This window comes from Ixodes scapularis, unplaced genomic scaffold (assembly GCF_016920785.2).
Source record: "Ixodes scapularis isolate PalLabHiFi unplaced genomic scaffold, ASM1692078v2 PGA_scaffold8__174_contigs__length_109621045, whole genome shotgun sequence".
In the NCBI taxonomy this organism is placed as follows: domain Eukaryota; kingdom Metazoa; phylum Arthropoda; class Arachnida; order Ixodida; family Ixodidae; genus Ixodes; species Ixodes scapularis.
In genome coordinates this window covers 79,944,765-79,965,909 of record NW_024609883.1, presented here as the reverse complement: position 1 = coordinate 79,965,909, position 21,145 = coordinate 79,944,765, and the positions used below count along the sequence as shown (strand labels likewise).

Sequence of the window (21,145 nt, the reverse complement as noted above, 5' to 3'; positions counted from 1 at the left end):
CCGGGGCTTCGGAGTCAAGCTCCGAAGCACCGAGTCCGGAGACGGTGCACGTAGAGTCAAAGGAGCTAAAGATGGCGTCATTTCCTGACTGGTGACGATTTCCGGGGAATTCGGCGGGAATATCCAGAAAAGGTTTCGAATTCTCCCGTGCGTCTGCTGCCATGGCTGCATCGATGACATCCACTGCGTCCGAAAGCCCCGTTTATCTGGTTGAAAGCGACGACGGTAAGGGACAACTCATGCGCTAACGTTCCGTCTCACCTCCTTATGTTTCATTTCGTGTTGAAAATAAGAACCTCTCCGTATATGTCGTTTTTTTTCTTACAGGACGCTGCACTACTCCTCTCTATATTAGTATCGGTGAGTACCTCCATATTTCGCTGATCGCATTCTTGCATTTGAAATTGACATCGCTCATTTAAATTGTCGGCGAAAATTAGTTGTCGGTGAGTGTGAGCGTTGCGCGACAAACGCGAGCCATCGCCGATCGGCATTTTTCACTCACTTTATACTGCAGCCCAATTCCGCTTGCGCACGGCCGCTGCATTTCTATCGATATTTTGGTAGAGCTCAGCTAGATACTTCCACCGCTCAAGCGCTATTGTTGCTGTGGGCCTTCCTTGTATCGAAGTGCGAGCCACTTCCCCTTGCACTAACAAACAATCATTTGATCATGCTTCTTGTTTTGATCACATCTTCATAAACTTCGCTAGCGTGCACATTCTGTCGTGTGAATATGCATTGCAGTGTGTTACGTAAAAGTGCTGTAATGCAACTGCTTTCCCTTGTTGACAACTTCGCAATTTTTTTTTGTTTATAGTCAGTGGTCATCAGGAGTTGGACCCGCAGCCATGTAGCAGCAGGGAGTGCGACGGTATGAATCTCACATATAGCTTGGGTTCTGAAGGGAATTTCTAAAAGCCAAAAATATTCTCTCGTGTGAAAAGACTTAGCTTCTTTCTGGCCTAAAAAGGCTGTTAGCAGCATGCCGGCTGTCACTCTCTGGCTTCCAGGAGGCTTGAAGTCCTTCCTGCCAGTGTTAACTAACCTCGTGTTTTGTCTATAGTTGCATGTAATGGGGCTTTGATGATTGCTTGGCCTCCCCGGCATCGCCTACAGCTGTATATATAAGGTTTGGTGTTTAAAGGGTCATGAACTGATAACCTTAATAATTACATTTGATGTTTTGGACATTTTAGATCATGAAGGAAGCCCTGATGAGGCTGGTGAAGGAGGGGCATGGTCCCGCAGCGAGGTGTTGTTGCTGATTTCACTTTATGAAAAGTACTATGCTGACTTCAACAACCGAAAGTTGAAGAAAAGAACAGTGTGGAGGAAGATCAGTGTAGAAATGAATGAAGCTGGTGCCCACAGATCGCCAGACGACTGCGAAAACAAATTCAAAGGTTTGAAGCGGACTTACACTAGAAGGCGGCAAGATAAAAGGAAGACAGGACGAGGGCGCAAGGATTGGGAATTTTATCAACATATGGACAACCTTTTCCAAGATACGGCCGAGTACACTGCCCCGGTGTGCACGAGCATGCCGGTCGTTCCTGCAGCCTCAGTCACCGAGTCCCAAGTCATCATCCCAGCCAGCACAGGGCCGTCAGCCACCACCACAGCTCTAGCCATTGCCATGCCCTCCCAAGCCGGCACTGTGTATCCGCAGAGCGCACAGACTCCAAGGTCAACGAGGCAGCCTGAGCTCCCGCAAGCAAGGAGGAAGAGGCCGGCTGCAATCCTGGGAGAAATCCTTGAAAGGATGGACGCATGGGAACAAGAAGACAGGCAGCGGTACAGGCAGCAGCTGAAGCTGCAACGTACTAAGCTCCGACTGCTGAATCGCCTTGTATGTCAATCTAAACAGTCTCAGCAGCCTTAAAGGGATGCTGGACCGAAATTTAGAGTTCGGAAAACAATGCAGAAGCTGCAGACGGGACGCTACAATCCCTACAACACTACTCGGAAGGCGATATCTCGAATCGACAGCCGTATTTTTGGAAAAAAAGTCGAGATTGAACAAGGCCGATGAGGCACGTGACGTCAAGATATCTCGTTTCCTCCTCTCTTCGTTTCGCTGCCTCAAGGCGGCGAGGCAGAGAAGACTCGAGGTCGTTTCCTTTTCTCGATTCTTCTCGGAGAAACAAGACGTCAACATACGTGTCAAATGCGCCTCCTTGTTTTTATAAAAATATGGTCATCTGTTCGAGATATCGCTGTATGAGTGATGGTTTGGTGTTTGTGGCATCCTGTTGCACGCTTCTCGCCGCTGTATTTTGTGGAATCCAGATTTCGGTTCAGCATCCGATGCTGAACCGAAATTGGATTCTACAAAACACGGCGGCAAAAGCGTGCAACAGGATGCTGCAAACACCAAACCATCACTCATACAGCGATATCTCGAACAGATGACCATATTTTTATTAAAAAAAAAGGAGGCGCATTTGACGTGTATGTTGACGTCTTGTTTCTCCGAGAAGAGGGAACAACCTCGCGTCTTCTCTGCCTCGCCGCCTTGAGGGGGTGACGCGAAGAGAGAAGGAAACGAGATATCTTCACGTAACGCGCCTTGTCGGTCGTCCATTCGAGATATCGCCTTATGAGTGGCGTTGTAGGGATTGTAGCATCCCGTCTACCGCTGCTGCATTGTTTTCTGAAATCCAAATTTCGGTTCACCACCCTTTAAAAGGTACACCGAAGGGGTTGGTGCTTACGTCATTTTATAGCTCTAATTTATTCTCTGTGCTCCAAGGATTCAAGAAATCTAGAAACTGTTGTTACACGTGCCCCACTTCAATATAAAAAATGAGATGTTCGTTAGAAATCTGACAAAAATGCTGCAGAGGGGTGAAGGGGCAAAAATGAATTAGTGAAACCAAGTGAAACACGCTTGGTTCATGCCTTGGGCCTGCGAGTCAGCTGTAGACAAGATCTTTTCATAGTCGCCGTGCCCATTTATTCATGTGACCTCGAAAGTCATTTTGCTTAGACTAAATGCTCTTCGCAATGCTCCACTAGTTCTTCTTAGCTCCTCCTTTTTTCCCTCGAGCCATTCTTGTTGACAGTTTGGCTTTGAATGCGTGTAATGCAGAAGGACGCTATAAATTTCTCGATTTCTAGGATCCTTGGAGCAGATGCACGAAACCAGAGCCACAAAAAGAAAAAGTTAAAAACCTCTTTAGTCCACCTTTAAATTTCACTTGTCCACAGTGATGGTCATTTAGTGTGTCGTTCTGCGGCATGAAAAGAAAGTATAGCAAAATGCTAACCTTACTAGTCAGGCCAACTGGAACAAGCATTTTCGTACTGAACCTTAAGAGCTGCATATATTGTTTGTAACAGTTAATGTTTCTTTTTACAGTTTTCTTTTGCAGAAGCATGCCAGACTTGTCTGTGTTTCGAGTTGCTGGAAAGTACAAATACAGTAGTAAACAAAAAGTAGATTCATAGTTTTTGCTACATTTTGGTTGCTGTCTGTACACTTCATTTAGTTCTTACTGGTCATTTTGCGAGTTGTTTTTTTGGAAAATAAATGAGCATTACTTTAGGCAAATATCGCCTATCAGGAAAGTCACTCCAAGTGTTTCATTTGTAGTGCTAAAAATGACCCTGTGGTTTAAGTTTATGAATAAAACTGCAGTTTTTTGCTCAAAACTATAGTTGTTTTTTTCTTGTTGCAGCCTCCGTCAGATTGCGGGCACCTTAGTTTGGGATATCAGTGCATTCTTATGTTATTAAGTACAGTTTGGCTTCTGGACAAGTGAAATTTCTAAGCTATACCAGAGTCCTGGCTATACATTCCCCCTACATGAATGATTTTCTGATCCCAGATGCCACTGCGTTCATGTTTCTCTGTTCTTGAGATCCGACCACGGGCCTGTGATTTTTTTATATTGTGACAAGTTCTAGTCAACTTTTAAGGTTTTTGAACTTAATAAATACCATTGCTTGAATTGTTTTGTGCAAAGCTGTATCACTTGTGTCTGTCTTGTTCCAGGCATTACAGTATTATTGTTATATTGGACGTTCTGAGTGACTCAGTTCCAAAAGGAAAGTCCAAGCGTACGCTCAAGATACATTATTCTGAAATAGTTACTAAGGATGGGGAGAAGTATATTGCCTGCATGTACAAATATTCCTAAAATATGTTTTAACTGGGGACAACCTACATTCAGGCACTATAATATTGATGGGCACAGGTTGCAAGCCACCAGTTCATTTGTGCCAATTTTTTTATTTTGTCTGCATTTGGTGGTATTTTAATTCGCAAAACTTTTGCAAAAGAACTTGTGGAGTAACAATGTGAATATGTAGCTCTAATAAATTGTAATAAGGGCATAAAAGACAGGAAAAAGCAGGAGGGGGAAACATTGGTAAAACTCTCCAAAAAGTATACTCGAGCAACAAAAACTGTGTTCTAGTCAATTGCCTTATTATTGACCGATTTTATCAATTTAGTTTTGCTAAAGGTTGAGAACCGAGGAGCTGAAGAGATACAGTGGTCTGTAACATGGCAACCTCATTCTTCAGGTGCATGCAGGGTGCAGCAAGCTAGCGATTGCGTCGCGTTTAGCTTTTGCAGCGGAAGGCGCTCTTGTCATGTCTGGTTGTTTGCGCACCAGGCATGGATCCTCTAGTTCCTCCGTGCAAAGAACAAAGGGCTTTGCAGACGTGAGAATGACATTATGAAGAACGCACGCCGCCATCACAAACATGGGAACCATGTTAAGGTTGTCCATGTCTAGGTGTTTCAGACGTCGAAACTTTCCTTTCAATTGGGCAAAGGCCCGCTCTATCACTGACCGCGAGGCACCTAATGTTGTGTTGAATTTACTTTGTCTCCTCGTTAGATGCCCATTGTCCTTGTAAGGACGCATCAGGTTCACCCCGAGGGGATAAGCGGAGTCGCCGAGGATGTGGAGGTCCTCGGGAAGGGCGCTAAGAATGTCGTCTAACCCAGAATTGGTGAGGATGCGTGCATCGTTCATCCGGCCCGGGGACCCCACATGCACGTGTGTAAACACCATCCTGCTGTCGCAGCAGCCTTGGAGCACAACGGAGTGGAACTCCTTCCTGTTGTAGAAGGCAGACTGCTCTTCTTTGGGAGCCTTGATAGAAACATGGCACCCGTCCACGGCACCCACAACGCCTGGGAGCCTCCACTTCCGTTCGAACTGGCTGGCCACCTGGGCAAGCTGCGTGGGCCACTGTATTACAGAGGGTGCACACCGTGCCCATACCAACACAATCTCGTAGACCACGAAGTGGAGGGTGCTCTTGTGTACACCAAACCTGTCAGCGACGCCACGGTACGATTCCTGATTTCCTAAGAGCCACAACGTCATGAGGACCTTGGTGGCTGTTGGCACCCGGACTCCAATGGTCTTGGCTAGGTTAGGTTCAGTTAATTGGAGCAAGACCTGGAATGTGTGGAACCGAACATTTAATCAATGAAAACAAGAAATACAATGATGTGATTGGCTCGAGCCATTTTGGAGCAGCAGAAAGAACTTTTAAAGCAGGCATATACCTATACCCTATTTTCATTGATTCTACTCTGACGAGGAGAGAGAGTGCTAGCATTATTGAAGCTAGCACTCAATAGTGTGAATTGCAGGGCAGATAATCTAATTGCCCAGAACACGCAATTGGCTCTTTAGTTTGGGTTAGTAGCACAGTCACGCGACAAAAATGTTGTCACGAACTATCTTTTGTTTAGAAATTCCAGCCACTGTTTTTATTACCAGTAGATTTACACAAAACGCAAAATCGCCATGTGAGAAGATAAATATTTATTGTAAAAGGAAACAAGGGTTACAGGGCTCAACTTATAAAGATGAATTCCCCAGCTTGCACTCAAACACTGCTAACGCTTGCTTGGCTTTACGCTTAATAGCCACAAAGAAAATATTTTTCTTTTAGCTCACTAAGGACGAGCGCGTGCGCTATCTCGCCCTGAGGGAGTGTTTTTCCCTCAAGTACGCAGCTGCGCTACGGCGAAGCACCCTTCAAAGATGGGCTTGTGTCACTCCTTGTCTCGTTTGGTTATTTTTTCTACGTGATATATCGTGACTCTTCATCGCTATGATATTTTAATATTTCAACACAAGCCCATCACGCCTTAAACATTATTAAAATTTTCCCCTGAGTGGCCAGACAGAAATCCAGACCTCCCGCGCTGTATTTTTGTACTATATTCCGAACATATGCTTGTGGGGTTACCTCGAACGTCGAACGGTGCATCCTGAAATGCTCCTTGAATTGGGTATCTGTGTAGCGAGGGACAACATCAGAGACAAATCCCTCAATCCCCCGGATACGGTCGGAGTCCGACGGTCTAGCGGGATCTGCGGAGTGTGTAGAGAGACACTGTCACGATTATGTCGGCCATCATCATGCATGCTTACCTTCACAAATGACTTCTTTGAGGGCTCCAAGCACCTCGGTGACTCTTCGTCGCTTGGTTCGCCTCTGCGCCTCCATGAATTCTTCAAAATCATCCTCCAAAACAACTTGGAGAAGCGCGTTGGCGGCGTTGTCGTCTGCTGCCATAGCGCGCGCTTTTTTTTTCTTTTTTTTTTCTTGGGCAGGATGTTCGCGCGCGAATTTGACGGAAACGGAAATGCGCAAACACTCGGCCGCGCGGCGGCGCAAGCGGCGCCCTTATTTCCCGTCTAGTAGGCGCTCTGAGAGCTCTGACTCGAGTTACTCTGTCCGGAGACGAAGGAGCCGCTACTGAACGCGCCCATTGGTTAGTAGTTACTGGAAGCTGGTTACATTGTGTGAATGAGGTTTTATTTATTAATATTTATGCTGTGACACTTTCTGCACTGTAAAACTTAACTGAAAACCCAAAACACTATTTTAGCAATTATCCCTCAGAACCAAAAACTTTGATAAAAGTGTGCTTTTTCGCTCTGCGCTTAGGGGCTGGATGGATGGATGGATGAATACGGCTGAGCCCTTTGGATCGGGCGGTAGCTTACGCCACCTAGCCATTTTGTTTTACCATTTAAGCTTAGAATATTTAAATGTGAAATCTATATTCACTCCGCAGTGCAAAGAAAGTGAGGCTATGAAACCCCCTTGCCATCAGTGGATAAGAAAATACCTAGTTTTCTCTCGATTTCTGCCACCATTCACTTAATCTTTGCTTGGTAATCTCTACAGTCTTGAAATCCACTCTCCCTTCGCTGTCTCTAAAACCCAATGACTTTATTAAATCTATGTTGTCTTCGGTAGGCATAGGGTGAAGCCCTTTACCTTTACGGGCTTTACGTCCACTGCAGCGCCATCTCTGGGTAAGGCAAAGAAACATGACCATCGTTTGGTGTCTCCCCGACAACTGCCGCTCCGCCGTTGGAGAAATCACTTTTTATTTGCTCATTTTCTTTGTACTCGGAGTTCCGACTTGAAATTTTAGCATAAAAATGTGACCAGTTTTTGAGAAAGACATTTTCGAGAAAGGTTGGTACAAGATCTGTCAAGTTTTTTTTATTTTTGTGAGCCATTTTAGCGTGTGAATTGTTTTTTTATGTATGCACCTAAGGGCTGGAAATGCTTAGCAAGTCGGCCGTTCTTCTATATTTATAATTTTGCATGACGCTCAAGGAGAGTTGTAAAGCTTTTATTGGGCATCTTCATAACAGAGCAAATAAATATATAATATTCAGGGTGTCTAGTGACCGGGAAAACTGGGAAAACCGGGCTTTGTCAGGGAAATTTTAGTTGCTGGGGAAAATCGGGGAATTGTCAGGGATATTTTCAAAAAACGAGGTCACTCTGGGAAAATGTTCCAAAAACGCCATAGAGTGCCCCGAGTCAACATGAGGACTTGGGGGCAGAAATATAGGCAATAAATTCTGCTTAGAATGGAGCGCGGTGCCTGCTCACCCGATGTAGAGTGTGCTACCCAATGCAGAGGGGACAGCCGAAAAATCCAGTTCAAGCCTTGGATTGGACTGGATTGAGGGCACGACACTAGGCTTGATCCAGTTAGAGCTGCTAGATTTAGTAACAAATGGGAAAGACGCAGACCCCAATCCAATCCCAGCATTAAGCCGAAAGTATCCGAAAGTGTGCATCTGGCGGCAATGCGCCATGCTGCCAATCGGTTATTGACGTGTGTGGTTGAGCGTCGTGCTTTCATTGTGTTTCCCGAAGTGGCTTTTTCACTGAAGATGTCGGCGGCAAGAAAGTGCTCGTTTAATCCGGACTGGACAACCCAAATATTTCGGAATATGCAAGTTGGATTAAGCCCATGCAAAATTATGCTCACTGTGCTCAATGCTCAATGCCTTGTGCTGTAATGGTTTTATGTATTTAACCGACTCTACAGTGGTCAGGGAATTTCACCTGAAATTGTCAGGGAATTTCAAAATAATAATTTCTTAGACACCCTAAATATTGATCACATTTTTTTAAATATTTTTTTTAAGAACTACTGAAGAAATGTTTACAGCAATGGACCTTTTTCAAGAAGGGTTGTGAACATGCGCAGGCCTTCCTCTCGCAGCGGCGAAGGCTCGAATTTCGGTTGGAGTCCGGAGGAATGGTTGCACTACCTCTCCTGCCTTTTTTGTGAATCGGGTCAGCTGCAGAGAAGGCAGGAAAGGTATCGCAGCTCCCATTCTATTTCCCAACTGTAGTTGGTGTTTTAAGCCACTTGGCGCCATCTTAATGTAAAAAAGGTCCATTGGTCTAGTGCAAGCCGATCAATCAAGTAAATCGAGCAAAATTTCTTCCACAAATCTTGAGCGTGATCAACATTTACAGAACTCGTACTTATATCATTTTTAGAGTCCTTTATCAGTGTTGCATTTTCCATGATTTTTTTCCTATCCATTATTCTCAATTTAGAGCTCATTATTCCCGAGGAAAGCGTGTTTGTTTGTCTGTTTATAACCTTCTATTATTCCAGTTTAGTTGTGTCCATTTTCTCGCTTTTTCTCCCTGTCTGGCATTTAAGACAGAACAAAAGCGCATATGCTGCCTTTTTTTTAAGTTCTTTTTTATACAAGTTTAAAGGTGAAAGAAAACGTCAGAAACAAAGTTCATTTTCGCCGTTATCTGATGCCAGATATTTTCTCCACTCCTTCGGTGTCACTATCACAGCCTGTAAATATGTGATAATACTGGTCCGTGAGCACCGACCTCCTAGGCCCTGATTGCGATATTTGAGGTTATACTTGACTATATCTTCGATGGCTGGCTCGTGCACGGACTTTAACCCTTGGCAGTCAAGGTATATTGCACTGTGCATGCTGAAACCTTTGCTCCTACTATTGTAACTGAAGTTTTACAAGCCATTGAAATGCCCTTGGTCCCCGCTATGCCTGGCTGCTACCGTAGATCTAGCAGTCAAAAGAAAACAGCTGGGTACAAATAAAAAAATTAATGCTTCATAATTGTTTTTAGAGCGCAGCTCTTAGGCGCCCGTTTCTTTGTTTCGCAGCGTCAGTTTAACCACGCTAAATTTAGCAGGAAAATTGACGTCATGTTACTTCAACACCAATTCTGTTTCCCCGCTAAATTTAGCGGGGAAGTTGACGTCACATGACTTGATGTCACGTCACGTATGAACAAATACAGTTTCTCCGCTAGATTTAGAGGGAAAGTCGACGTCACATGGCCTCAACTGCAATTTAATTCCCTGCTAAATTTAGCGGGAAAATTTACATCACGTGAACTTAACACCAATTCAGTTTCCCTGCTAAATTTAGCAGGGAAAATGACGTCACATGACTTGGTATCACGTCACCTATGAACAAATTCAGTTTCTCTGCTAGATTTAGCGGGAAAATTGACGTCGCATGTGAAGGAGGAGGAGGGGCATACCCTCCCCTCCTTCTCAAGAGCTGCACTCTAAATTTGCGTTGCAAAAATTTTTAATCTTTTTTTTTTTTATTTAAATTAACATTGTTGTTTGAATACATAGTTTTAATATAAGTTTGCTACACAGAACTGATTTCTTCACAACTATCATGTTGAGCATTTGTGCGATATCATCAGCGGCTGTTGTCATAGGGTCGAGTTCACCGTGAAATTTCGAGCATGCACCCATGTCGCAATAAGCCCCCATCCCTTTTGAAATATAAGCAAAGGACATCAAGTACCCACCTCATAACACTTCCTGGCCCATCCGGCTATCCGAGGTGTCCCACCACATCGGCTGCTTTTCCAGGGAGGTGGTGCAATGCGCAGAAGCTTTACGATCGTGCAGAGGTGCGATGCGGTAAAGCTTGACAAGAGCGGCTCCATTCTGTCAGACCCCTAAATTGCTCGTGTACCGTTTCGTTGGATCGGACATGGGCCTGCCCAGCCCCCTTCTGCTTTTCTGCTCTTAAACTGAACAAGTGCCCATCCTTCCTTTTTTTTTTTTTGTGTGTGTGTGTGATTATCTCCAACTTTTTGGTGGGGGCTTGCTCGGTATTTTACGGAGAGGGAACTCGCTCTTCAGCGGGCAAGGTGCAGAGGCCGGCGTATTCGCGATGCTCGTTCCGGCGACTGGCTCAGCTATCCTTTTCTTCCATAAGACGGCAAACCCGTCCCCGTCGGCTGATTCCACCAAAAGCGACAACAGGCGCTTTGTGCTCCGGCATAGCTGCACGTGTTCCGGCTGGTATCGCACGTTTTATGGTAACCGACAGAACGAGAACAGCAGGGCATGTCTTTCGCTTCGAAAACTTAACCTTTTCGGGCTTCCCCTTTTCCGCGACCGCGGGCTTTTCACTCACACGTTCGGTGCCGATGCGTGACTCGCGGGTGCAGCGGTCGGAGCTGACAAAAGTCGAACGGGGTAGCAAACGCGCGGCACTCGGGGACTTGTGAAGTAGCTCCGTATCACGAACCAGACAAGCACAGAGCTTTTCGTCATCTGTCCATGGCACTCCTGCACCTCGGCCTAAGGTGCGTGCTTTCTAGCAAGGCTGAAGGGTGGTCAGGCTTGCCATCGCACTCTTCTTTCGTTGTAAACCCGAGACGAAGGAATGATAAAAAAGATGGACAGAACAACGGAGCTGCGTGGGAGATTTTGTCATTCTGTCCATTTTTTTTTATTGTTCCTTTGTCTTGGGTTTACCATGAATGTCAATTTCCAGCTCACCTGCTTTTCATTTTTTTTATCCTAATTTGCACTCTTCTTCCTGCTCGTGATGCTGTTTTTTCGTCTTCTTTGCCGGCGTGCGCAACACTGCTGGGCAAGTTCTCAACACTAAGCCTAGTCGAAGTGTGGTCTTTCCATCTTGTGCACATTATACGCTCGAAGGTGCCGACGCAGTTCCTGACGAGACGTTCGTACTCTTCGTCGACAGTGTTCGTACGTGTCCAATGGAGTCGTCGGTTGCAGGTCTCGGAATGCGCAGTCTATTGCTGCTTCCACATCTACCTTTTTTCATCGGCGCCACCTGTCGAACATTTGCCATTAGCAGGTGCTAAAAAAAAGAAATACACAGCTGTAGCGGCCATTGAAACGTTCCATATACCAGCAATGTTTGATCTATCACTGTTGCAAAATGTACTTAAAACTTGTTTTTCTTTTTTCTTTTTTGCAATTAACTTTTGTGGGCTTTGAATGTTGTTGGGGTACTTTCCTGTTCAGTTGCTGGCGTTCATTCAACTACTTCGACAACGTGTGGCCTTTGCACGTTTCTGTGAGTAGAAGCAATATTGGAATTTATTATGTTTTTCGAAGCTTAGGATGGTAGTGTCTAACCTGTAACAATAGTTTTTTGCAACTTAAGAAGGGGAAGAGAAGCCCTCCCAACAAAGCTTTCTAATCTCCATGATTGGTGGTTTTCTTCTCTACTCAAACCCTCTCCAGCTTTATCTCCGCTAAAGTGGAAAGGGCGGAGGACTTGGTGGGAGGAATTCGTTCTGCTATTGTTATCCTGCAGCACAATAGACGTTTGCAAGTATGGCCACTGAGCTCCGCCGTCTTGCTGCTGGTGTGGATATATTGTCTGATGGTGAAGCAGTGCTGAGGCATACCCACGGTTTCCAGACTGGCGCCCAAACAAAGCATTTTCCATGCGCGGTGGGCAGACCAGCTCTCAAAGCATGGCTGCTTGCTGAGGTCTACAGCCTTCCTAAGCATTATCTGCGAATGAAGAAACGGTAGTGAAGAGAGGTGCGTTTGCATTTGGAAATAAATTGATGTTTTGGGGCACGCTAAAACTAGAGAGCGCAGCTTACACTTACAAGCTTTGTAAGTCTGTAACTCTGGTGAGACTATTCCCGCTGCATCGCGCTGTTATTTTGGTCACTGAAAGCAGACTGTGATAGAGCTTCGTCTGACTCCAAGAAGTTGTCTTGTTTTAGCCTTGGAACAACCTTGGCGTACAGGTTCCCGTTCTCTCTGCCACATGCCTTCAAGCTGTCTTTTGTTTGGGGAGAGCAGGCCTGTTCCCTGTCACCTCTGACAACAGATGGGCGTTACTTCTTTATTTTTATTTTTTTTCCTTGTCTTGTTTGCATATGGGAGGGTTGCAGCGGTGTTGTGAGAAAACTTTGTCACCATACTATATGTGTACGAGAGAGTATAGGCATGCTTATGGGTTTGCTTTCCTCTCTTTTAGCTTGGTTTTAAACTTTGCTCATTATGTGCAGATTGTTTTACGTGCATATCTTTTTTTCTGCTCATGCTTTTTTTTTACACTTTAGATTTAATTGATTTAATTGGACTTGTACTTAATAAATTTTAGCAGTTAGCTCATTCAGAGTTATGAGGGAAGCATGGTGAGCAAAGCAGCTGGCTGAAAATGTGAGCCTTATTAGTAATAAAAAAGCTAAAAAAAAAATAAAACATTTTGTGAAAAAAAAAAAAAATTTTTGTTTATCAAAGAGAGAAAAAAAAATGAGGAAAGAAAAAAACAAGACCTAATTTATTTTAATTATTATCAAGCCTATTAGGCGAATTTTCGCAACACATGATACAAATAACATTAATGACTATGTCAAAACGAAAAATAATCGCATCACAAATCATTTCGTGGACAGTGCAGTGGAGGATTAAACACACTATTCCATATTAGATTTGCTAGCCCGTCAAATGAAAAGGAAACGGTGCGGTGATGAAGCAAGGTAGAAAATGGAACGAAACACAAGCGTTTGTTGTGGTCTGCCGCCTCTATCTGCGTCGAGCTGCTTGCATTGCCCTAAAATCATACATCAGATAAGCATTGTTTCACTGTTGAGTGTACATTGTGCAGCAGTATGGCTATAAATGTTAAGAATATATCAAAATAACTTTTAAGAACTTTAAAACAGAGTGACAACTTAGCACTGCCCGAGGTTTTTCTGTGTAGTGTATGCACACATGTGAAGAAGCCATTATTTTATATATTCTATAGCATATTTTCTGGTTAGCACATTGTCACGCCCCCAGTCACCAACATATGTAATACTTTTGTGTAATATAGCACCATAATTGAAGAACGGTGGCTTCAAGTTAACTGTTCCAAGTCAACCCAGTACGGCATTTAGTATGATGAAAAGTTTATTGCTATTTTCAGATGCATATAGTCAAAAATCTGCTAAATTGACAAAGCTCTAATAAACATTGAAAAATAATATAAGGTAATAGTACCACTGCAAGAACTGGCAAAAATGCTTGCCGTTGATGATCTACATCGGTATCTTTTAAAAGATGGCTGGATTACTCGTGCTAAATCAAAATTTCAAGTTAAAAAAAAAGGATCCTTTTTTTTTTGTTTTTTGGTCTTCAAAAATTTTTGGAAATTTTGCATTTCTAGTTTTATATGGTTATCATAATGAACACTGAAGTGCCAAGGACAAGTGAAAGGCGTAGACAGGACAAGCGCTGTCTACGTCTTTCCTGTCGCCCTCCTTGGCACTTCAGTGTTTGTTCTGTATAAGCAACTTGCCCAGCACATTATTTTGGTTCAACTCGTAGGGTAAGCTTTCTGTGTTAACCCTTTCCCAACTGTGTCCATAGAGCGTCGATCACCTGCGATCGATGGGCACAGAGGCCCATTTCAAAACTCTGGCAAAGCTTGTGCTCTCTGTACCGCCTTGTAGGTAGTTTGGAAACTGCAGTTTTGGTTTCTGTGTAGCAGCGATGAAGCCAAGCATGAAGCCAACGATGTGTCATTGTTATTTTTCATAGCAGCGATTTTTAAGCCAAGCATGAAGCCAACGATGTGTCATTGTTAGTGACAACCGTGTTCCACAATTCCGTCACGACTCTCAAGCGTGGCAATTCTCGCAAGGCCTGTTAATTTTTTTTTTTTTTTTTTTTTGGGAGAGCAGCAGTGGGTTTGATGATGAAGCGAGGTTATCATATTTTAGTTCTGATGACCTGTGCCTCACCACATTAAGAACCAGCTTAATTAGCCAATGGCACGTCAGTCATAAGGACTGACTTGATTTTCGGTAAATGAAAGTCTTTCTGAGCTAGAACTCCAGTTTCTTCCTAGAGTTTTGTTGTGAAAATTGAAAACATTTCGTATATTTTAATTCTTTTTTTTTTTTTTTTGTGATAGCCATATTGTTATCTGGTTTGGTGGACCAATCTTTGGAAAACAATTGTTTTTGATGAATGAAGTATTGCAATAGAATTCAGGTCTCTGCTTTAATGTTTGCATCATCGAAAAGCTCATTTATTAAGCCTAATTTTTTTTTGCATGGCATCATATTGAAAACTGAATAATTTCCTCAGGAAAAAGAAATTTAACAGAATGGCATACAAAAAGGCATTTTCCCCATGGTCAGAAAAGGGTTTAAGAAAGAGTAGTGACAACAAATGCATGGACATTTCTTGTTGTTTACAGGAAATTAACCAGCAGATTCACTTCTTCCCCTGATACACATAACCATTATTTGCCTGGCTGAAAATCCCTCTAACGGGAGAGATTTTTTTCTTCTTTCTGGTTGTGAGTCGGTCAAGCAGTAGAGAGACAGGTACCTCTGCTTGTAACGGAGCTTACCAGCATCTTTTGATTGACTAGCAAAACAGCTGAGAAAACCTATCTACAGCCATCGTTCTCATTTATGTAAAGCTTCGAAATAACACAGTTATAACTTGGCTCATTCTGATGCAATTTGTGTTCTCCGAAAACCCAAAGCAAGCAACGGTATTTTTGCCGCAGGCTCGCCAGTGGCACTGTCGTGCAGTACTGCGGGGAACCGTTACTCGACTGCGCCCGGTGAGACACCTCTCTCGTTTTCTTTTTATAAAAATCTTGTGCCAAAAGTTCTGCCCGAGTTTAGTTGGTTGCTTTTATTGAACTTGCAGCCCTTACAATTTTGTACACAGTGGGGTATATTGACAAAAACCCCATTGTCTCCAATGACTTCGAGCTGGTGTTGCCCCTGTGATACTTTCAACAAATTTTTATGATGTACTGCAGCAACAGTGAAGTGAAGCCATCATTATGGTGTTTGGAGCTTGGAAATTGCTGTACAGAAATGTGAAATCACAGGGGCAACATCTGACTCAAGCACATTTAAAGTATGTTTGAATCAGGTGGCTCAAACACACGTTTGAGCCATCCGACTTGTAACCTTCGGAGGATGTTTCTAAGATTCTTTTGGCTTCAGCGGCAGGCAAGTCCCGCTCGGGAGTCAAGAACATTGTGCTCGTGGAAGGGGTTCGCACGCCATTCCTCCTGTCCGGCACCAAGTACAACAACCTAATGCCGCACGACCTGCAGAGGATGGCCTTTCTGTAAGCATCCTGTCTTCGCTTCCAAGGGAAGGCGACGATAATTGAAATTCATCTATTAATATTTTCGCAGTGCGTTTGCATTCTAAGAAGTACTTTGCTGTGTCCGAGCTTACGGTATGTGACCGCTTCTATTTTGTGGTCCTTTTAATTGGCACAAGTGCAGTGTCAGTGGCGACCTGTCTGGGCAAAAACCGTCGGGGCGATTTAAGTTTAGTCGTGAAGGACACTGTCACATTTTCGACGAGCATATAGATGCAAGCTTCAGGTTTCAGGGGCTGTTTTGGCTGAACATGTACTGTAGAATACCATGCATCCGCTCATTTTACATAAGCGCCCATTACCAAATTGGTAAGATCTGAAGAAATACGCACAGTACATTTATATGTAAAATTGATGACCGGACAAGCGCCCATCCCCCATTTCTTTGTGATTATCTCCAAAGTTTGAGTGGGCGCTTGCCCCGTATTTCACGGTAATCGTGCTGACGATAGATTGCCTTGTTCCTATTGCTGCTGAAGAACTTTTCACAACAGTTGTTCTACTTTGTCGTATTGGCAGTTTTTTTGGGTGATCAGACGAAGGGGAAGGTGGAAAGATCTTGGCACTCTTGTTTTCAGTTCAAGCTTTTGTAATAACTTTTTTACATTAGGTAAGCACAGATCTTAAAATTTCTGAAAGAAAACCCTCCAACTAGGATTGCCTACTGTCCAGGATTTTGCGGGACTGTCCCGACTTTTCATGACGCGTCCCGAGTCCCGCATCGTCCATGTCGGTACAGCTATATGTCCCGGATTTGGTCCAGATTGTCCAGTTAGCAATTTCATACGTGATCCAACGCACGCCAACAATGCGCATCACGCTGCAAAACCCGAAGTTAGCATAAACCGCACGAAGCAATGCTGCGGTGGCTAGTGTTCGCTGCAAGAGGCTTTAGCCACTTTAGCATGCAAGCCATGGGGAGCCAAAAAATCGGGGCGACACTGGTGTGCCTGTTATCATCATCATAGTTTCTATAAACCCCTTTGTGTCTCCCTTCTCTTCCCTCGCGCTGCACTCTTTGAATCTTTTCACCGTTGCTGCCATAGGAAGTTTGGAACACGTGCTGTTTAGCTTTTCTTACGTTAACGGTTTATGCCAAAGTTTACGCCTCTGTGGGGAGAGTATTCTCAGTTATGAAGAGTTTGTGGAGAGACGAAAGAAATCGTACGCTAGATAAACTTGTCCAGGCAGAGTTGCAGGTAAAGCTGAAGTTCCGCATGAAGTGCGGCATCGTTGACGAGTAGATTTTTTGGCAAGAGGAACTGTTATTAGTGGCAAGTAGTCAGCAGAGGCACCGCTTCAAAAGGCCAGCAATAAGGAACGATGGACTACCAGATTTATCTGGAAGGGGAAACTGTAAGATGCTGCAATGAAGATAGAACTGATTTTGCTAACCCCCTATGTAAACCCCCCCCCCCCCCCCCCCCCCCTTCCCATCCCGACTTCATACTTTATTAAAGAGTTGGTAACCCTACCTCCACCACCATTTTTTCATCAATGTGCTTTCAGCACATTCATGGAAAAAAAAAAAGGTTTGAAATTGTGTCTCAAGGTTGGAACAGTGTCTTAAAATTGCTTTGAGTTTGCTTTTAACAACTCTGGCAGTGATTGAGAAGTAGCGTTCTCAGTTTTTCTCACTGTTTCTACAGTATGATCATTGAATACCAACTAGCCAAACTCTCAACATTACTTCAGAATTCTCAAGCGTGAACTTTTTGTTTTTGTTCCTGCAGGGCCCTGCTTAGAAGAACAGGGGTGCCAAAGGGTAAGTGTCAGAATCTTTTTTTCAGGAGCTTAGGATGCCCCTAACATTTATTTCCTCCATGGAATCAAGTGATCACTGAAAACTGACGGCTCAACCAACCTAACTAGCTTCCACAAAGATACATTTCAGCAGCCGCATTCACCTTGAATCAGAATGCTTTCTGAGTATAGCCCTTAGCAACTGGTCATTAGAAAAAGGGGATAAAAGGTTCATTCTAGTTTTTGAACTGAACACTTTGCCTTGTTAACAAAACATAGTATTCTGCTAGGGTGCAGTGTCTTGCTTACGGAAGCTCCACTAGAAGATTTTTTTGTGAAACCTTTGGAAATGGTGCCGGGTGCGCAAGGCAAATAAGCAGCTGATGGCGGCACTGGAGCCAATAATAATTAATGTTTTTCAGTTCTAAAACCAAATCTTGCCAAAGATAAGAGCGAAGCGAAAAAAAAAAAGAAAAACATTCTCATATTGTTCTTGTATCAGGAAGTGTGCTCTGTTAACTCGAAATATTTAGATTTCAAAATGCTCGTGTAAGTATGACAGAAAGTCCGGAGAAAATGCTTGTTGAATAATGCCATCATTTCTTGGAAGCGTGTGAATGCTGGACCAACAGGAAGGTCAGAATCCTGAGCATCTAGCCACTTAATTAAACAATTACCAATGTAAGCTGTGAGGTCTATTGTAGCCGAGCTCCCTGCGTAAGCTAGTTGTCCTTGTTTAGTGCAGAGTTCCATGTCATGTTGCTGCCGTGACGTCGTGCTGTTTTTGTCGATACAAAGCGTGACTCGGTTTGTTCTCCGTTCTTTGCAGAGGCCATCGAGTACATTGTTTCTGGTTCAGTCATTGCAGAGCCAAAGACTTGCAACGTCGCTCGAGAGGTGAATGTTTTTCGCTTTATTGTTTTTGCTTTTGTACCCATCTGTTTTCAACTTTTGGTTCACTTGCATATGTTTCTATCAAGCTTCATTCTAAACAACTCAGTGGATTTTTCTTAAGATGGTACTGATGCATAAAAGTGAACATCCAAATTTCTGTTTTTGGTGGCAGCAATTGAAACTCCCGCTCAAGCCGTAAGCGAGAAACATTAACAATGGTCCGCCGGCAACGAAAGTATAGAATTGATGTATGGCAGTCGTTAGGGTTGTGTTCTGCTTGACGATTTTTGAGGAAAACAGCTGTTTTCTCACCAACATGAAAGCTGGCTAACATTATATTTTCTGTATTTTATTATATTTATTGCCACAAACGGTTGCTATTCCTACGTTTTCTACTGTTATTATCGCAGGCTGTTGCTGATATATGCGTCATATGTGCTCATGAACCTTGTAAACCGACGTTCGGTAGCTATGCCCTTCAATGCAACTCTTGCATTTTCGGGAAAATATATTTTGCCTGGAACAGCGTTTGCACTGAGGGACTATGCTGAAGTATGGTTAACATTTTAATATAAACTTTGAAAACAGCCTCATAGATCTTACTCAGAAATGAATGCCAAAAGACCCATCTCCACCGTGCTTGCAAGAATTACCTAATGGCCACCAAGGGTGGCCGTGAAATGGCATCAACCTGAGATCACGTCATGACATTTGCAGGCAGCGTTGTGCGCCGGCTTTTCCGACCGGACCCCATGCCACACCGTCACACAGGCCTGCATTTCGTCCAATCAGGCCATCACTTCGGGTAAGCTTGAGTTACCTCTTATCTCGTTTCCCCCAGAATAAAATATTACATTGTTTTGTACGTGAATGTTGTCCTCGGGAAGGATTGACGCGTAACAAACTACCCATGTGAACAGTAGTGTTAATGAGCATCTAATCTCGTTTATTGGAGTTCGAGAAAGAACTTACGACTTCTCTCGTTTCGAGGGAAGTGGCCACAGTTTTGCAACTGCCAGGCTTTAGTTTCCACGTACCAGGGAAAGGAGGTGTCGCAACTAGAAAAGAAAACCTGCACAACATTTCGCTAACGCACTAAATTTCTCAGCTGTGCTTCTACTAGAAGTGGGCACGAATTACTGCACATGCTTCTGCGGGTCGGCCAGTGCTCGCCCGACATTGCACGAATTTCTGACGACTACATTGTTGTGACAAGGGCCATCAATTAAGCTAACTTCAGCCATATCGTCGCTTAAAATCATAGATGTCGGTCATCTGACGTCCAAAATTGCAGCCATTTCGTCCTCCAGAAAGGTTAAAACGGTCCTTGACGAGGCAAAGCAACATCGCCTGAGCATCGCAATGTCGTGTCGGAGGCTCGGGAGATGGCATTAGCAAGCCGTAACTATCACCAATTGCACCCACGCTGTACTAGACGGCAGAATGGTGGCACCGGCGAGGGTAACGGGAGTCTAATCTTTGCCCGCGGTTACTGACAGAATTGGAACGACGAGGAGGGGTTTCAGTCGAGAGCTTCCTACCTTCAACGACACTTTCGCGTCTCGCCAAAGTGTCAGCAAACTGCCAAAGCACAGCAAAAGGCAACAAGGGTGTGCTGGAGGCCATGCTTTCGACTCTGGTTTTCACCAGAGTGGAAAGGCTGAATTTCTCTAGGCGTCATCCTAGAAGTCATGCTTGATGTTGTCCTTGAAGTTGTCCGAGACGTCGTCCTTGAGGTCGTTCTAGAAGTCGTCCTAGACTTCCTCGAGGTCGTCCTAAACGTCGTCCTTGAGGTCGTCCTAGTCATTGTCCCTGAGGTCATCCTAGGCGTCTTCCTCGAGGTCGTCCCAGAAGTTGTCCTTGAGGTCGTCCTAGACGTCCTCCAGGCGTCGTCCTTGAGGTCGTCCCACCATAGTACAGCTTCGCTGGTCTTCCTTCTTCACCAGAGTGGAAAGGCTGAAAGTTTTTGTACCAGTAACACCTACATACCGTATTTACACAATTGTAAGTCGACTCGATTGTAAGTCAACACCCCTCATTGCACATCAGCCCCCTCCCCCCCCAAAAAAAAAACAACTTTAGATGCAGATTTTACTGCAAACATGTGAGAACGGCAAAGTATCTTTCGAAAGCCCAGCCTCTAACTCACGATCAATGCCTTCTGGCATGTTTTGGCTGCACGTGCACACGCGAGGTGCATGAGATGCCCAGGCGTTATCGAAACTAGGAAGTTCACGTTAGAGGCGGGGCAACTGAAGCTGCTCCCTGTCGTTCTCACTTCGTCCGCAACTAGACTACGACTTGTCCGCACGGGTGATGTCAGTCCCGTTGTCATCACTGCTACTTTCTTGAATCACGTCGTCACCGTCGTCCAACGAAATCTTTCACTTCGCAAATGACAGCATCATTCGCACCTTCCGCGCTTGCTCGGCAATCGCGTTGCACGTCACAAGCAGGGACCAATTGCGCACTTTTGTGGCATATGCTGCAAGCCTGACTTCCAACTCAAGAAGGCATCCCCACCTATCCAGACTTTGGCCTGCGGAAGCCTCTTCGTTTGCCTTCACAGTTTAAGATCCCGCGCCACTGCAGACTCCGCTGGAGCATTACCCACTCTGACGAACCCACACTTGCGAGTATGCAGTGCCAATTTCATTGAAGTAATGCCCTCCAAAGACATTTTGTCTCCATTGTATGTGTCGAATGACATTTCCGGCCCAGTATGGCATGCAATGTGTACTTCATGAAAAAAGATTCGGATGGTACAAGAAGTGACAAATA

At 44.3% G+C, this 21,145-nt stretch overlaps 2 protein-coding genes across 2 annotated transcripts in view; both read left to right on the top strand.

Annotated features, from left to right (window-relative positions):
- The window catches only part of LOC120836359 (trifunctional enzyme subunit beta, mitochondrial), a 60,693-nt gene that overhangs the window by 1,733 nt on the left and 37,815 nt on the right, over positions 1 to 21,145 (top strand). The window contains exons 2-6 of the mRNA XM_040205186.3: positions 15,111 to 15,167; positions 15,562 to 15,688; positions 17,461 to 17,492; positions 18,300 to 18,367; positions 19,082 to 19,169. Of these exons, the coding sequence (XP_040061120.1) occupies positions 15,111 to 15,167; positions 15,562 to 15,688; positions 17,461 to 17,492; positions 18,300 to 18,367; positions 19,082 to 19,169 (372 nt within the window). The remainder of the gene's footprint in view (positions 1 to 15,110; positions 15,168 to 15,561; positions 15,689 to 17,460; positions 17,493 to 18,299; positions 18,368 to 19,081; positions 19,170 to 21,145) is intronic.
- Positions 131 to 4,068, top strand: LOC115313692. The gene is made up of 4 exons (XM_029972687.4): positions 131 to 225; positions 328 to 360; positions 821 to 874; positions 1,200 to 4,068. Exons 1-4 carry the CDS (start codon positions 162 to 164, stop codon positions 1,883 to 1,885), a joined length of 837 nt encoding a protein of 278 aa, XP_029828547.1. The 5' UTR covers positions 131 to 161; the 3' UTR covers positions 1,886 to 4,068.